Source organism: Geotrypetes seraphini, chromosome 4 (assembly GCF_902459505.1).
Source record: "Geotrypetes seraphini chromosome 4, aGeoSer1.1, whole genome shotgun sequence".
Classification (NCBI taxonomy): domain Eukaryota; kingdom Metazoa; phylum Chordata; class Amphibia; order Gymnophiona; family Dermophiidae; genus Geotrypetes; species Geotrypetes seraphini.
The window spans coordinates 295872000-295887268 of NC_047087.1; the positions used below are offsets into that span (position 1 = coordinate 295872000).

The following is a 15269-nucleotide window of genomic DNA, read 5'->3' on the forward strand; positions in this document are numbered from 1 at the left end:
TGTACTGGCTCACTGAGTGTGTCCTCCACTTGACTTGTAGCTGTAACTAAGTCTCTATGTGCGGACTCTGATCTAAACTAAACGAGATCTTGTCTCCCTGCTTCATGCACCTATATCAAGAGGGTGACCCGTCAAAAGCGCGCCAAACATTGGCACACCCACAATCACGCTCCAACATTTGCGGGCAGGACAAATGCACACCGCTGCCTGAAGCCACTATGACCATTCCACTTTGTGCTCTGAGGGGGGGGGGGGGGTGTGGTGGGGAGAAATACACTCCCACTCTAGTTGAGGGGGGGAACCACCCCCCCACAGTGCACTTACAACTCGCGCAAACTCCAAAATTTCCCTTTTCCGCTCTCGGGGGATGTGTGAGGAGACACCCCCCCCCCCACCACCACCACCACTACAATCAGGAGGGTTCCGACGCGCACCATTCCCGCAAACCCTCCTCCCCAACTCCACTTACAATTTTGCCCCGAAGGTAAGGCAATAAGGCGCAAATGCCGGGACGGGTTTGTTGGCGTACCAATGTCCTTCATGCTATTGTTAGTGTACCCATCAAGAGTGCCTTCAAATTGTCCTATAACTTTAGTACAGAAGGCTATTCATTAACTGGACTCTAATTTTAGCTTCAATATACACAATATCCAGTCAAAATATTTAGTAATAGTCCAAAATGACCAAATATTTGTAGCTATTTAAGATCCTCAGAGGGCTAAAGAACCCTGTTGGTTTATGCGAATCAAATCACAGAACCCGATCGTCATAGGATCAACAATTTATTTGTTTTTATGAGTTTTATACGTTTTTATAGCTTTTTTTAAACTGTTTTTTAAGTTTAGCAACTTTTTCATATACTTAGCTTAGTATTAGAAGGCCAGTATTTAGGGAGCGCCTCTATGAACATGCCTGACAAAAAGTTATCTTGAAACATGTGCATGTTCGTAGAGGCGCTCCCTAAATACTGGCCTTCTAATACTAAACTAAGTATATGAAAAAGTTGCTAAACTTAAAAAACAGTTTAAAAAAAGCTATAAAAACGTATAAAACTCATAAAAACAAATAAATTGTTGATCCTATGACGATCGGGTTCTGTGATTTGATTCGCATAAACCAACAGGGTTCTTTAGCCCTCTGAGGATCTTAAATAGCTACAAATATTTGGTCATTTTGGACTATTACTAAATATATTGGCTGGATATCTAATATAATAAAATGGTAAGCAGCGCATGCGCACTTCCTAAGCGTGCGTCCGTTTTCCGTTAGCTGTAGCTAGGAAGTGCGCATGCGCGGCTCACCCCCTGCCCTCTCCGTCGCCTCCCGGCTCCAGTGGCGTGACAGTTTTCAAAGAGGCGCGCGATTGTTTCAACGCGGAACCACCAGCCGTTAAAGCTCCTGGCGCTGACTCCTGACGGTGGAGGAGAGGCAAAGTAGAAGAAGATTTCCGCTGCCCGGCACCCGAGTCCTTTGACGCCCCCCCCCTTCCCGCGGCCCCGACTGGCGATTTAAGCAGCGTGTCCAGCAGTCTTCACACGCTGCTTCGGGCCCTTCTACTGCCCTGATTTGCTCCGGACGTGCCAGAGTAAATCAGGCCAGTAGAAGGACCCGAAGCAGCGTGTGAAGACTGCTGGACACGCTGCTTGAATCGCCATGTGTAGTCGGACCCGCGGGAAGGGAAGGGAAAGGGGGGGGCGGCAAAGGACTCGGGTCCGCGTTTGTAGTCGTGACTGTGGGAAGGGAAAGGGGGTAGAGGAAACAATAATGCTGCTGCACAGGGAACTGGTGTGGGGGGAGGGAATGCTGCTTTGGACAGACAGACAGAGGGAGGAAGGGAGACAGAAAGACACAGGGGCAGGTGCACAGGGAACTGGTGTGGGGGGAGGGAAATGGAGGGGGAGGGAATGCTGCTTTGGACACACAGACAGAGGAAGGAAGGGAGACAGAAAGACACAGGGGCTGGTGCACAGGGAACTGGTGTGGGGGGAGGGAAATGGAGGGGGAGGGGATGCTGCTTTGGACAGACAAACAGGGGGAGGAAGGGAGACAGAAAGACAAGGTACAGGTACAGGGAGATATACAGAAAGACAAACAGACAAAGGGGGCCAGGGACAGAGACAGACAGAAAGAAAGACAGCGAGAGTCGTGTCAGGAGGGGTGCGGGATGCCGCAGAGGGAACTTTTCCAATGGGTGCAACTGGGCGGCTGTCGGGAACCTCTGATCAGGGGCAGAGCAAGGTAACTGTATCATAGGGATAAGAAGGAGGAGGGGGGGAGAAAAAGGAAGGGACGCCTACTGATGGACAGGGGTGGGTGAAGAAAAAGGAACGAAGGCCTAATGTTGGACAGGGGGAGAAGGAAGGTACTGCTGGACAGGGGGGAGGTAAAACAAAGGGAGAAGGGCTGCTGCTGCATAAGGAGAGCTGTGAAGGGGTGGTGGTGGACACAGGGGAGGTAAAAGGAAGGGAGAATGGACAGGGGGAGCAGGCAAGGGGTGGTGATGGACAGCCAAGGAAAAAGAAAGACAGAAAGAAAGAATGCGGCTAAGGAGAGAGAGAGAGAAAAAGAAATAAAGAGAGACACACACACATATATTCTAGCACCCGTTAATGTAACGGGCTATAAGACTAGTTGTTCATATTGTCCTATGCATCGAATGTATTGTATTTCTTGCTGCTATACTTATAGTGCCTTATCGTTTGCCATGCTACTGTGCTCAGTCCCCAAAACATGTATTCAGTCCTCTGTGCAGTACATAGGAATTATCTTACTCCTGCTGTTCATCTTTTTTAACCCGTTGTTCTGTATATAACCTTAAATGTGAATTTGTAACCTTGTTGCTAACCTTCTATTGCGTATGTAAACTTATAACCCGTTCTGGGCTCTTCTGGGAGGATGGGCTAGAAAATCGTCTAAATAAATCAATCAAATGTCCCTGCAACACATCCAGCATTATTTTAAAACAGGTCTTAGAATGATTGCCTTGTTTTAAGGGAAAGAGTGAGCTTTTGGAGTCCTGCGAGAATTTGTACAGTAAAATTCGGAAGATGGACTTGTGGAATGGCATTTCTGTGACACAATTGCAGAGTCACCTCACCTTGTTCTTTCCCATCTTGCTCCCTTTCTCAAGACAAATAATGGGTTGCATACGAAGGGGTTTCGTCAGCCGTAAGAGGGAAGTCATTATGCCATTGTATAGATCCATGGTGAGGCCCCACCTGGAATACTGTGTGCAATTTTGGAGGCCACATTATCGCAAGGATGTGCTGAGACTGGAGTCGGTGCAGAGAATGGCCACCCGGATGGTCTCGGGGCTCAAGGATCTTCCATATGAAGAACGGCTTGACAAATTACAGCTATACTCGCTCGAGGAGCGCAGAGAGAGGGGAGACATGATCGAGACGTTCAAGTATCTTACGGGCCGCATCGAGGGGGAGGAAGATATCTTCTTTTTCAAGGGTCCCACGACAACAAGAGGGCATCCGTTGAAAATCAGGGGCGGGAAACTACGAGGTGACACCAGGAAATTCTTTTTCACTGAAAGAGTGGTTGATCGCTGGAACAGTCTTCCACTACAGGTGATTGAGGCCAGCAGCGTGCCTGATTTTAAGGCCAAATGGGATAGACACATGGGATCTATTCACAGAGAAAGGTAGGGGAGGGTCATTAGGGTGGGCAGACTAGATGGGCTGTGGCCCTTATCTGCCGTCTATTTCTATGTTTCTATGTTTCTATGTTTCTATGACCAGATGACTCGGAGGTTAGCCTAAACCTATCTAGGCTGCTGATTGGACAGAAGGTAAAGCTAACGGTGCAGGAAGTGAAGGATGAGGGGTCAGTCTGCTTCAGTGGCACACAGGTCACCGAGGGACTGTCGGTCTCGGCCAGCCAGCACCACCTTGCAGGTTAGATGTCTTTGGGTTTTTCTCTCTCTCTCTCTCTCTCTCTCTCTCTCTCTTTCTCAGTATGTCTTACTTTTCTTAATGGAATTTGTATTTCACTCTCCTTTCTCCTTGTGTTCTCTGTTTGTTAGGTATGTAATTTGGTCTGTTTGGATGTAAAATTTTGTTAAGTATTGTATTGTCCCCCAAATACTGTAATTTTTTAAAAATGTTCATTGCTTAGGAACATGATTAAGCGATTAATCAAAAATTTTATTAAACTTGAAACTTGAAAAAGAAAACATTTTATCATCTTTTTTTGATCTTAGTATAAATATTTCTTCAATTGTAATTATTAAGTCCGGAACAATGGTTTATAAAGAGTAGGCAAAGAAGAAACTAATCTTATAGAAAACTGTGCAGAGTGTGTTTGCTCACAAGTGAGCAGATTACATTTTAAATTTTGACCCGTCTCTTTAATTTTAGCTCAAGGACAGTTTACAAAGTGTAAAATCGTAGTGGCACTGGGAGATAAAGTGACTTACTGGGGTCATTAGAGCATGTGGGATTTGAACCCTGGTTTTAAAAGCATTCATCTGGCCTCTAGATCACTCTTCTCCATTTCTTGTTTTGTTGTTAGAACTCATAAATAGCATTCTGCCTGTACCAACAATCATTCTTAATACCCAAAGTCTGGATTAAGCAGGTTCCCCCACTTTGTGTACAGTATATACGAGGTGCTACCCAAAAGTTCAGGGAATTCAGTTGTAAAAAAAAAATTGCTTACCGACAATCCTAGTTTCCACCATCTCTTTCGAAGTAATCCCCTCGAGAATATATTCAGCGATCCCAGCGTTTTTCCCATGAATCCATGCATCTATGGAAGTCATCTTGGGTGAGGGCCTTGAGGACCTCATAGAAACATAGAAAAAGACGGCAGATAAGGGCAGTGGCACCTCTAGTCTGCCCACCCTAATGACCCTCCCCTATTTAACTCTGTGCAGAGATCCCATGTGACGATCCCATTTCTTCTTAAAATCAGGCACGCTGCTTGCTTTGATCACCTGAAGTGGAAGTTTATTCCAGCGATCAACCACTCTTTCGGTGAAAAAGTATTTCCTGGTGTCGCCATGCAATTTCCCGCCCCTGATTTTCCATGGATGTCCTCTTGTCGCTGTCGGACCTTTGAAAAAGAAGATATCTTCTTCTACCTCGGTATGGCCCATGAGGTATTTGAGCATCTCGATCATGTCTCCCCTCTCTCTGCGTTCCTCGAGTGAGTATAGCCGTAATTTATCCAGCCGTTCCTCGTACGGGAGATCCTTGAGTCCCGAGACCATCCGGGTGGCCATTCGCTGGACTGACTCAAGCCTCAGTACATCCTTGCGGTAATGAGGCCTCCAGAATTGTACGCAGTATTCCAGATGGGGCCTCACCATGGATCTATACAACGGCATAATGACTTCAGGCTTACGGCTGATGAAACTCCTACGTATACATCCTATGATCTGCCTAGCCTTAAATGAAGCCCGCTCCACTTGATTGGCAGTCTTCATGTCTTCACTGATGATTACCCCTAAGTCCCGTTCTGCAACAGTCCTTGCTAGGATCTTGCCATTTAGGGTGTAAGTCTCACATGGATTTTAAGAACATAAGAAACGCCTTCACCGGAACAGACCGAGGTACATCCAGTCCGGCGATCCGCACACGCGGAGGCCCATTTAGGTGCTCCTTGTTGGAGACCCGGATTTCCCGTATCCCTCAATATGTTTTGCAAGAAGGTGTGCATCCAACTTGCGTTTGAAACCCAGAACAGTAGCCTCTGCCACCACCTCCTCCGGGAGAGCATTCCAAGCGCCCACCACCCATTGTGTGAAACAGAACTTTGCACTTTGACTTTGCACTTCTTGGCATTGAAACTCAGTTGCCAGGTCAGTTGAAACTCAGTTGCCATTGAAACTCAGTTGCCATTGCTCCAATAGGAGTAGGTCGTGTTTCATATTGTCCGTTGTGCTCTTTGCTTATTATATTACATAGTTTGGCGTCATCGGCGAATAACGTTATTTTACCTCGAAGCCCCTCAGCCAAGTCCCTTATAAAGATATTGAAAAGGATCGGGCCTAAGACCGAGCCCTGTGGCACTCCGCTGATCACTGCCGTTGTTACGGAGGGGGTGCCGTTCAACCACCCTCTGAAGCCGACCACCAAGCCAGTCTCCAACCTCCTGCGATTCTGCCTGGATCTCTTCAATCGTGTTAAAATGGCGCCCTTTCAGTTGTAATTTCATTTTGGGGAATAGGAAAAAAATCACAGGGGTCAAGGTCAGGCGAATAGGGAGGGCGCGAAATCACTGTAATGTTTCTGGAAGTCAGGAACTGTTGAACAGCGAGTGATGTGTGAGCGGGCACATTGTCATGGTGGAGCAACCAATTTTTGTTTTTCCACTTGTCTGGGCGTTTGCGCCGAATGCTCTCCCACAAAACTGTTTCAAAACTGTCCCATATGACTGTCCTACTATCTCACAAACATCGTTGATAGTTTGCCTATGATCTGCAAGGTTAGTCTCGCAAACCTTTGCTATGGTTTCCAGTATTGTGCTTGTTGACGGTCGTCTGGAACGGTCGTCGTCGTGGACAGATGTTCATCCATCCTTGAAGCGTTTGTACCAAAGAAAGGTTTTGCTTTGGCACATGGCATTACGTCCAAAGGCTTCCTGGAGGATACAATGGGTTTCTGCAGCAGTTTTTTGAATTTGAAACAAAATTTGATGCAGATTCTTTGCTCTGTAAAATCCATCATATTGAAATCTGCCGAGTCACTAAAACATAATCGCACAGAACAAAACAACGCAACCACTCAGCTGCACGCCCATTGACACACTGATTCACAAAGCATACTGCTAGACATCTCTAGTGGCAGAAGGTCATATTATATCCAGTTTTTGCACACTGTTCACATTCCCCGAACTTTTGGGTAGCACCTCGTATATGGTACCTTTTGCCAGAGATTTCATGTACTGTATTAGTGAAACCTAGCTTTAAGAATCTAGAACTCCATGTAACATTTATTTTTGGTTTACATTTTTCTACTTTTGAGGGGGAAATGTATATGTCGTTGTTTTTAATGACCAGTGTTTAAAAATCGTTGTTTTTAATGACCAGTTTGTACTGTAATCCATGTTTTTCCTCTTGTCAATGCAATGCTTACAGCTGTTTGTGAAAGTCTCGGTATTGTAGCCCTTCAAGACTGGGGTTGCGAGCCTTCAAAAATGAAACACAAAGCTCTTCTCAGGAATTAAACACAAGTCAGAAAAGAAGGTGGAGATTAGCATGATTTTGATTTTGGAGTTAAAATAATTTCTTGCTTGCACTGCCGGTTTTAAATCAAAAAGACCTTTTTCACAGAATGGAGGGTTCATTTCGAGTTTGCACTCTTTAGCATTCCTTTGTACAAAGGAAATCACTCCCCTAATGGTTACATAGAAACATAGAAAGTGACGGCAGATAAGGGACAAGGCCCATCAAGTCTGCCCACACCAATGACCCTCCCCTACCTCCCTTTGCGAAGAGATCCCACCTTTCGATCCCATTTAGCTTTAAAATCAGGCACACTGCTGGCCTCAATCACCTGCATCGGAAGACCATTCCATCGATCCACCACCCTCTCGGTGAAGAAGTATTTCCTGGTGTCGCCATGCAATGTCCCTCCCCTGATTTTCCATGGATGCCCTCGTGTTGACGTGGGTTCCTTGAAGAAGAAGATATCCTCCCCCACCTCGATACGGCGCGTGAGGTACTTGAATGTCTCGATCATGTCCCCCCTCTCCCTGCGTTCCTCTAGGGAGTAGAGCTGCAATTTATTCAGCCGTTCCTCATACGGGAGATCCCTGAGCCCCGTGACCATCCGTGTGGCCATTCGCTGGACCGATTCAAGTCTCAGCACATCTTTGCGGTAATGTGGTCTCCAGAATTGTACACAGTATTCCAGATGGGGTCTCACCATGGACCTATATAATGGCATTATGACTTCGGGCTTACGGCTAACGAAACTCCTTCGTATGCAACCCGTGATTTGTCTGGCTTTAGATGAAGCTTTCTCCACCTGAGTTGCAGTCTTCATGTCCTCACTGATGATTACCCCTAAGTCTCGTTCCGCTACAGTTCTCTCTAGGATCTCACCATTAAGAGTGTAAGTCTTACATGGATTTTTGTTGCCAAGGTGCATGACCTTGCATTTTTTGGCATTGAAGTTTAGTTGCCAGGTCCTGGACCAATTCTCCAGTAGGAGGAGGTCGTGTGCCATACTATCGGTCTTGGATTTGTTGTCAGGTCCTGTTGTGTTCTTGTCCACTATATTGCATAATTTGGTGTCATCGGCGAATAACGTTAATTTACCCTGAAGCCCCTCAGCCAAGTCCCTTATGAAGATGTTGAACAAGATTGGGCCCAAGACCGAGCCCTGCGGCACTCCACTTATCACCTCTGTCGTTTCGGAGGGGGAGCCATTCACCACCACCCTCTGAAGTCTACCTCCTAGCCAGTCCCCCACCCATGTAGTCAAGGTATCTCCCAAACCTATAGAGCTCATCTTGCTCAACAACCTGCAGTGTGGTATGCTATCGAATGCTTTGCTGAAATCTAAGTACACGACGTCCAGGGACTCCCCAATATCCAGCTTCCTCGTCACCCAGTCAAAGAAGCTGATCAGGTTGGATTGACAGGACCTCCCCTTTGTAAACCCATGTTGACGGGGATCTCGCAGATTCCCCTCGTTAAGGACCGTATCCAATTGGTGTTTGATTAGAGTTTCCATTAGTTTGCTTACTATTGATGCGAGACTCACTGGTCTGTAGTTCGTAGCTTCCGTCCTGCTTCCTTTTTTGTGGAGTGGAATGACATTAGCCGTTTTCCAGTCTAGCGGGACTTTTCCTTTGCTAAGGGAGAGATTGAAGAGTGTTGATAGTGGTTTCGCCAAGGTGTCTCTTAACTTCCTGAGTACTCTGGGGTGTATGTTGTCTGGCCCCATAGCTTTGTGAACCTTGAGTTTGGATAGTTCACTGTAGACACTACTGGGCGTAAACTCGAAGCTGCAAAACGGGTCTATCGAGCTATCCCCTGTTGGTAGCTGAGGGCCGGATCCCTGCGCCTCACGGGTGAAAACTGAGCAAAAGTATTCATTTAACAGTTTAGCCTTCTCGGAGTCCGATTCTACATAGTTCCCGTCCGGTTTCCTAAGGCGTATTATCCCTCCTGTGTTCCTGTTTCTATCACTAATATACCTAAAGAATGCTTTATCGCCCTTTTTGATATTCTTTGCTAGATTCTCCTCCACCTGCAATTTGGCCTCTCTGACTGCTGTTTTGACGGTTCTTGGCTTGGCCAGATAGTCTTCCCTGGAGCCCTGCTTCCCTGAATGTTTGAAGGAGATGAATGCTCTTTTCTTCTCTTTTATGAGGTTGGAGACCTCCTTAGAGAACCACTGCGGTTTGTTTTTTCTTCGTCGTTTACTTACAGATTTAATAAATCGGTTTGTTGCTTCGTGTATGGTAGCTTTCAGTGTTGACCACAATTCCTCTACATTATCAGTCTCTGCTTGGTTTTGCAGCGACTGATGGATGAATTCCCCCATGTCCTCAAAGTTGGTGTCCTTGAAGCTGAGGACCTTAGTTAATGTGTTGGATTTGGTGAAACCTTTTCTGAGGTTAAACCAGACTGACAAACTAATTAACCTCAATCACATTACATACAACAATAATAATAATAATAATTTTATTCTTATATACCGCCAAAGCCATAATAGTTTGAGGCGGTTTACAACAAGAAGTGCTGGACAGTCAGGGAATAAAACACAATATAAAATCATCAGTACGTACATACAATATGAAAGTAAAAACAGTAAAACCTTAACTTACAAATCGATTAAATAATTTTGTTTTTACTAATTTTCTAAAACTGAAGTAGGATGAGGAATGCGTAATGATATTACCCAACCATTCATTTAATTTACCTGCCTGGAAAGCAAGAGGTCTATCCAAGAATCTTTTATATCGACAGGCCTTTATTGTAGGATAAGTGAACATATGGATTCTATGAGTAGGCCTGTTAGAGCAGTTCAGTCTAAAATGAGAGACCAGATACAAAGGGGCCAACCCAAATATTGATTTAAAACAAAGACACGAGAATTTGAACAGAACTCTTGCTTCCAGGGGCAACCAGTGTAATTTTTGATAATAGGGACTTGTATGTTCCCATTTTTTTCAAACCAAAGATCAGTCTAACAGCTGAGTTTTGAATAACTCGAAGTCGTTGAAAACTCTGGAGCCTTTTTACTAATGCTTATGCCATGCTAACAGAATTAGAGTGGGCTAAATGCTAAGAAGCTCGTATAAAATGGCCCTCTTAGCATTTAGTGCGCACTAAATCGGTTAATAAAAGGACCCCTAAATTAGCGCACACTAAATAATCCCTTCTTCTACCAAACCGCGCCAGCGGCTCTAGCGCAGAGAGCCACGCCGAATGGCCTGCGTCGCTCCCAACGCTCATTGAGTTGCCATGAGCCCTGGGAGCAGCGCGGGCCATCCAGCATGGCTCCCGGCGCCAAAACCGCTAGTGTGGTTCAGTAGAAGAGTAATAAAACTCATTTTTCATGGATTTTCATAAAGCTTCTATGAGCAACATGTTTGCATGTTCAAAACTGAAGCCAAACTCATGGTCCAATATTATATATATATTTTTATCTTGCAATTCATACTTCTATGTAAATAATATCCCTCATTGGGTTCTTGTTCATGTACCTATCTTCTGAATTTGGCCCCAGTTGAGAGTCCTCGCTGGACCCTTTCTGCCCTTCCAACTAGCGTCCTGTTTCCCTCCTCCCCTTCTTATCTAAGGTACTTGAACGTGCTGTTCATTGACATTGTATTGAATTCTTTTATCTCAAGCTATCCTTGACGCACTTCAATCTTGACGCTTTCCTGACTAAGGGCAGCTTGAAGAGGATACCGTTGATCCAAAATATAGCAGCAAAATTGATTTATAGGAAAAAGAAGTACGATCATGTGTCTCCTTTGTTGAGGGCTCTTCATTGGTTGCCAGTTCATCTTAAAATTCGGTTCAAGTGGTGCTACCATAGTGTTCAAAATTTTGAATGGAATATTTCTGCCTTTGGTTCCTATTTCTCTTCTTTACGAACTATAAGACCAAGAACCTCTCACCTGTATAAACTTTCCCTTCAATTAAGGGAATAAAGGCATTAGGTTATGTCTCTCGCTCCTTTCTATACATCTTTACTTCTATTTGAAGCGAACTACCAGTTGAGATCTGATCTACTTTTTCTTTTTATGTCTTTAGAAAATATCTGAAGACTTTTTCTCTTAAAAAATTGTTACATAAGTAATTTTATTTGAAGAAACTATTACAACCTCGTGGTGTGTAAACCAAGTCGAGCCTCTATTGACTGGAGGATAATCCGGTATGTAAATCGAAAGATTGGATTGGATTTCTTCCTCCTTATTCTACAGAAACTGCCCTTACGAAAGCCTCCAGTGACCTGCTCCTGGCCAAATCCAAAGGCCTCTACTCCATCCTCATCCTTCTTGATCTATCTACAGCTTTTGACACTCTAAATCACCATCTACTCATTGATATACTGTCCTCGCTTGGGCTTTAGGGCTCTATTATTGCATGGTTTTCTTTCTCTTTTCCATTGCACCTTTAGCATCTGCTATGGTTGTTCTTCCTCCACTGCCATCCCGCTGTCAGTTGGCTCTGTCCAGGGACTACTTTTTTTTCTATCTACACTTCTTACCTTGGTGCTTTTAATCTATTCGCATGGCTTTCAGTATCACCTCTATGCTGATGACTTCAGCAACTCCAGCAAAATAAAGGAAAAGAGGTCTCCCATAGTCTCATGATATCTCATTTTGATGCACAGTGCTACGTATGTCTAATAGTTCTGTAGAAATGATTAGCAGTAGTAGTAATGACACAAGAAATACTGAATGAATTTGTTTAAAAGCGTTTAGGGATTGGTGGCAAAATGACTTTTGCCCTCTGTAGGAAAGCACAGTAACACAGTAAATGATGACAGAAAAAGACCCAGGCAATTCCAGTCCTCGAGAGCCGAAGCCAGATCAGGTTTTCAGGATATCCACAGTAAATATGCATGAGATAGATTTGCATCTCAAGGAGGCAGTGCATGCAAATTCATCTCGTACATATTCATTGTGGAAATCCTGAAAACCTGACCTGGCTCCGGCTCTCGAGGACTGGAATTGCCTACCCCTGGTCTATCCAGACTGACCAACAAGGTGACCAGAGCCCCACCCACCACTGTATAGTTCCAGGTCACCCAGGTTTAAATGCTGGTTCTGAAGCCTTGGAAGAGGGCTGAGTACCTGGAGCCAGATGCAGAGATTTGCATGAAGAAAGGAAATGTCCTGGAGACATGAACTGGTGTGTGAGGTTAGGTTTCATTTCCGATTAGGACTATGTATTTTTTTTTTCCTCCACTGGCTCTGGTTCTATTTAGCATTAAGTTCCAGTATTAATCTGTTTTATTTTTAAAGAATAACAAAGTGCTGATAACATGATTATGTGATATAATGAATTGCAAATTTTGAGATTCAAGGATAACACTGTTGCTTGTTTGACAGGTAAAAAGGTTGTCCCTGGGCAGAATGTAACAGCAGTGGTTCTCCATGTTGATGCCCTCAAAGCTGAAGTCCATGTCTCCATGCGAGATGAGATTCTGAAGAAGAAATATGCAACGGTATAGTTGGGTTTTATGACCTGGAGACACATTTTCAGTCCCATTTTAGACAGAATGTAGAAGTCAAAAATGAAGTGTCCAGGTTGGGACGTGTCAAGTTTCACCAATATTTTAGAACAGAATCCACTGATGTAGAGACAGTTTTAAAATGTAGGAGAAGTGAATGCTTATGCTCCATGTGCAGGCGGTATAAACATCCATTTTAGCTGTCTTATTTGAACAATGCGACAAAATCACTGGCTTTTATGATAAACTAGTCTTTAAGCCCGTTACATTAATGGGTGCTAGAATAGATGTGTCTGTCTGTCTGTGTTTCTTTATTTCTCTCTCCTTGGCCGCTGTCTGTGTCCTGTCTCCCCCCTCGGGGGGAGCAAAGCGTCTGCCCCCATCACACACCTCCCCCAAAGCAGCCCCCTTTCCCTCTCCCTAACTGTCTCTCTATGGCCCTCTTCTGTCTTCCCCCCCAGAGCTAAGCTGTTAGCCCTAAGCACACCCCTCCCCCCAAACCAGCCCCCTTTCCCTCTCCCTGTCTCTCCATGGCCCCTTCTGTCTTCCCCTTAGAGCAAAACTGTCTGTCCCCAGCACACCCCTCCCCCAAAGCAGCCCCCTTTCCCTCTCCCTGTCTCTTCATGGCCCCTTCTGTCTTCCCTTCAGAGCAAAACTGTCTGTCCCCAGCACACCTCCCCCCCAAAGCAGCCCCCTTTCCCTCTCCTTCTGGCCCCCTGTATTGATCCCCCTGTTTATCCTCCCTCCTTCTGGCCTGCTCCTCTTCAAAGCAGGCCGCGATCGTGGTGGCCGGCCCCAGCGAACCTCGCAGGCCGCTCCCCAACCCGGAAGCACGCTCCCCCCGACGCGATCCCGTGCCACCGAGGTTGGAAAGCGGCCCGCGAGGCCCGCCAAAGCCGGCCACGATCGCAGGCTGCCCCAAAGAGGAGGATCAGCGGCAGCAGCGGTGAGTGAGGGTGGGAGGTGTGTTCGAGCTTGCTTCGGGTTGGTGAGGTGAGGGTGGGAGGTGTGTTAGAGCTTGCTTCGGGTTGGTGAGGTGGGGGCAGGAGGTGTGTTCGAGCTTGCTTCGGGTTGGTGAGTGAGGGTGGGAGGAGGGGAATGACCAGAGTGATCCCTGGCCAGGTTCTAAAATGGAACATGGCCACGGATCACACACCACAGCGGCAGAGATCACGCTTTTTTAAAAGCGCATGCGCCGCTAACGTTTTATTATATAGGATAGCCTTTGATAGAACTGTTTCTATACATTTGTCTAATCTCTTTACTGAAATTTGTTTGTTCCCCCCCACACTTCTGACAGTTAAAGCTGAATTCCACTTATCAGGCTTTTGTGCAGCATGTGGCAGAGGAGTTTGCTATTGTCTCATTGGTGGACACAGGTCAGCTGGCTGCCATTCCAGTGGCTTCTCATCTGAATGACACCTTCCGCTTTGCGTCGGAGAAGCTGCGTGTCAGACAGATGGTTTCCGTGACTTTAAAAACGTCAAGTGTGGATCAGTATGGCCTCCTCCTGGGTGTACAAGGACCAGGGAAGCCCAGGAACAGTGAAAGTGAGCATAAGAAATGTGAGAGCGAAGAAGGGGCCTCTCCTCCTGCTAAACACTCCCTCTGCGTTGGAGACGTTGTCTCTGGAACCGTAAAGTCTGTGAAACCTACCACCGTCATAGTCTCCATTAAGGACAAAATAATAGCTTTCATTCATGCGTCTGAGATTCTGGAAGATGTCCCCCTAGGCTCTTTCCCAACATCCAAACTGAGAGTAAAGCAAGTGGTGACAGCTAGAGTCATCGGGGGTCGAGATGTGAAGACACACAGGTATGCTGATCCTCCCTGACTTTACAGAATATGCATAGAGGCCCATATTGTAAAACCTGATGAGTGGGTTAAATTTCCCTCTTACTCTGCTGTTCAAATTGCCTTGGATTGCCTTAAGCTGTGTGTTCATAACAATTTATATGCACAGATTAAGCCGGATTGTATTCAATACGGTGCTATCCCAACTAAATACTTTTGCCTTTTTTTCCCCCGTTCTTCCAGCCCCTCCCCCTTTGTCTATGTAACTTTGTCCAGACCAAAAAAAAAATTGTATGTAAAAGAACTATCTTCCTTTTTAAAGGTGTTTTAAGGGCCACATTTTATGTGGGTAAAAGCTAGGTTTTACACATACAAATCTTTTGAATCTAGAGCACCTCACAATCCACCAAAAAGTATTAGCAAAGGCAAAATTGTACAGAACTTGATAACATTTACATTTTTTAATAAAAATAAACTACAGGAAATCTGTAGACAAAATATAGTTTGCTTCCTGTATGGGAAAAAGTTATGGAAACCAAAAAAAAAAATCTTATTTTACAGCAAGTATTTTTCAGGATGCTAACTGCTCAAGCAATATTTCAGGCATTTGGAGAATTGGAGGCATCTCAAGCTGTCTTCACCCTGTAAATGCCATACCATGCAGAGCTTCAGAGTTTGTTATGATCTTAAGACATCTTAGAGGAGTTTTGGGTGAACAGAGTTTGGTTGGTCTGTTGGCTTCTTCTATGGCAGGGATCTCGAAGTCCCTCCTTGAGGGCCGCAATCCAGTCGGGTTTTCTGGATTTCCCCAATGAATAT

At 45.3% G+C, this 15269-nt stretch overlaps 1 protein-coding gene across 2 annotated transcripts in view; it reads left to right on the plus strand.

The window, feature by feature from the left end:
* The window catches only part of PDCD11 (programmed cell death 11), a 173050-nt gene that overhangs the window by 71474 nt on the left and 86307 nt on the right, over window positions 1-15269 (plus strand). The window contains exons 18-20 of one of the 2 annotated variants that reach the window (XM_033940617.1): window positions 3750-3905; window positions 12535-12650; window positions 13957-14471. In XM_033940617.1, coding sequence (XP_033796508.1) covers window positions 3750-3905; window positions 12535-12650; window positions 13957-14471 — 787 coding nt within the window. The remainder of the gene's footprint in view (window positions 1-3749; window positions 3906-12534; window positions 12651-13956; window positions 14472-15269) is intronic. The other variant, XM_033940618.1, reaches the window with a different exon arrangement.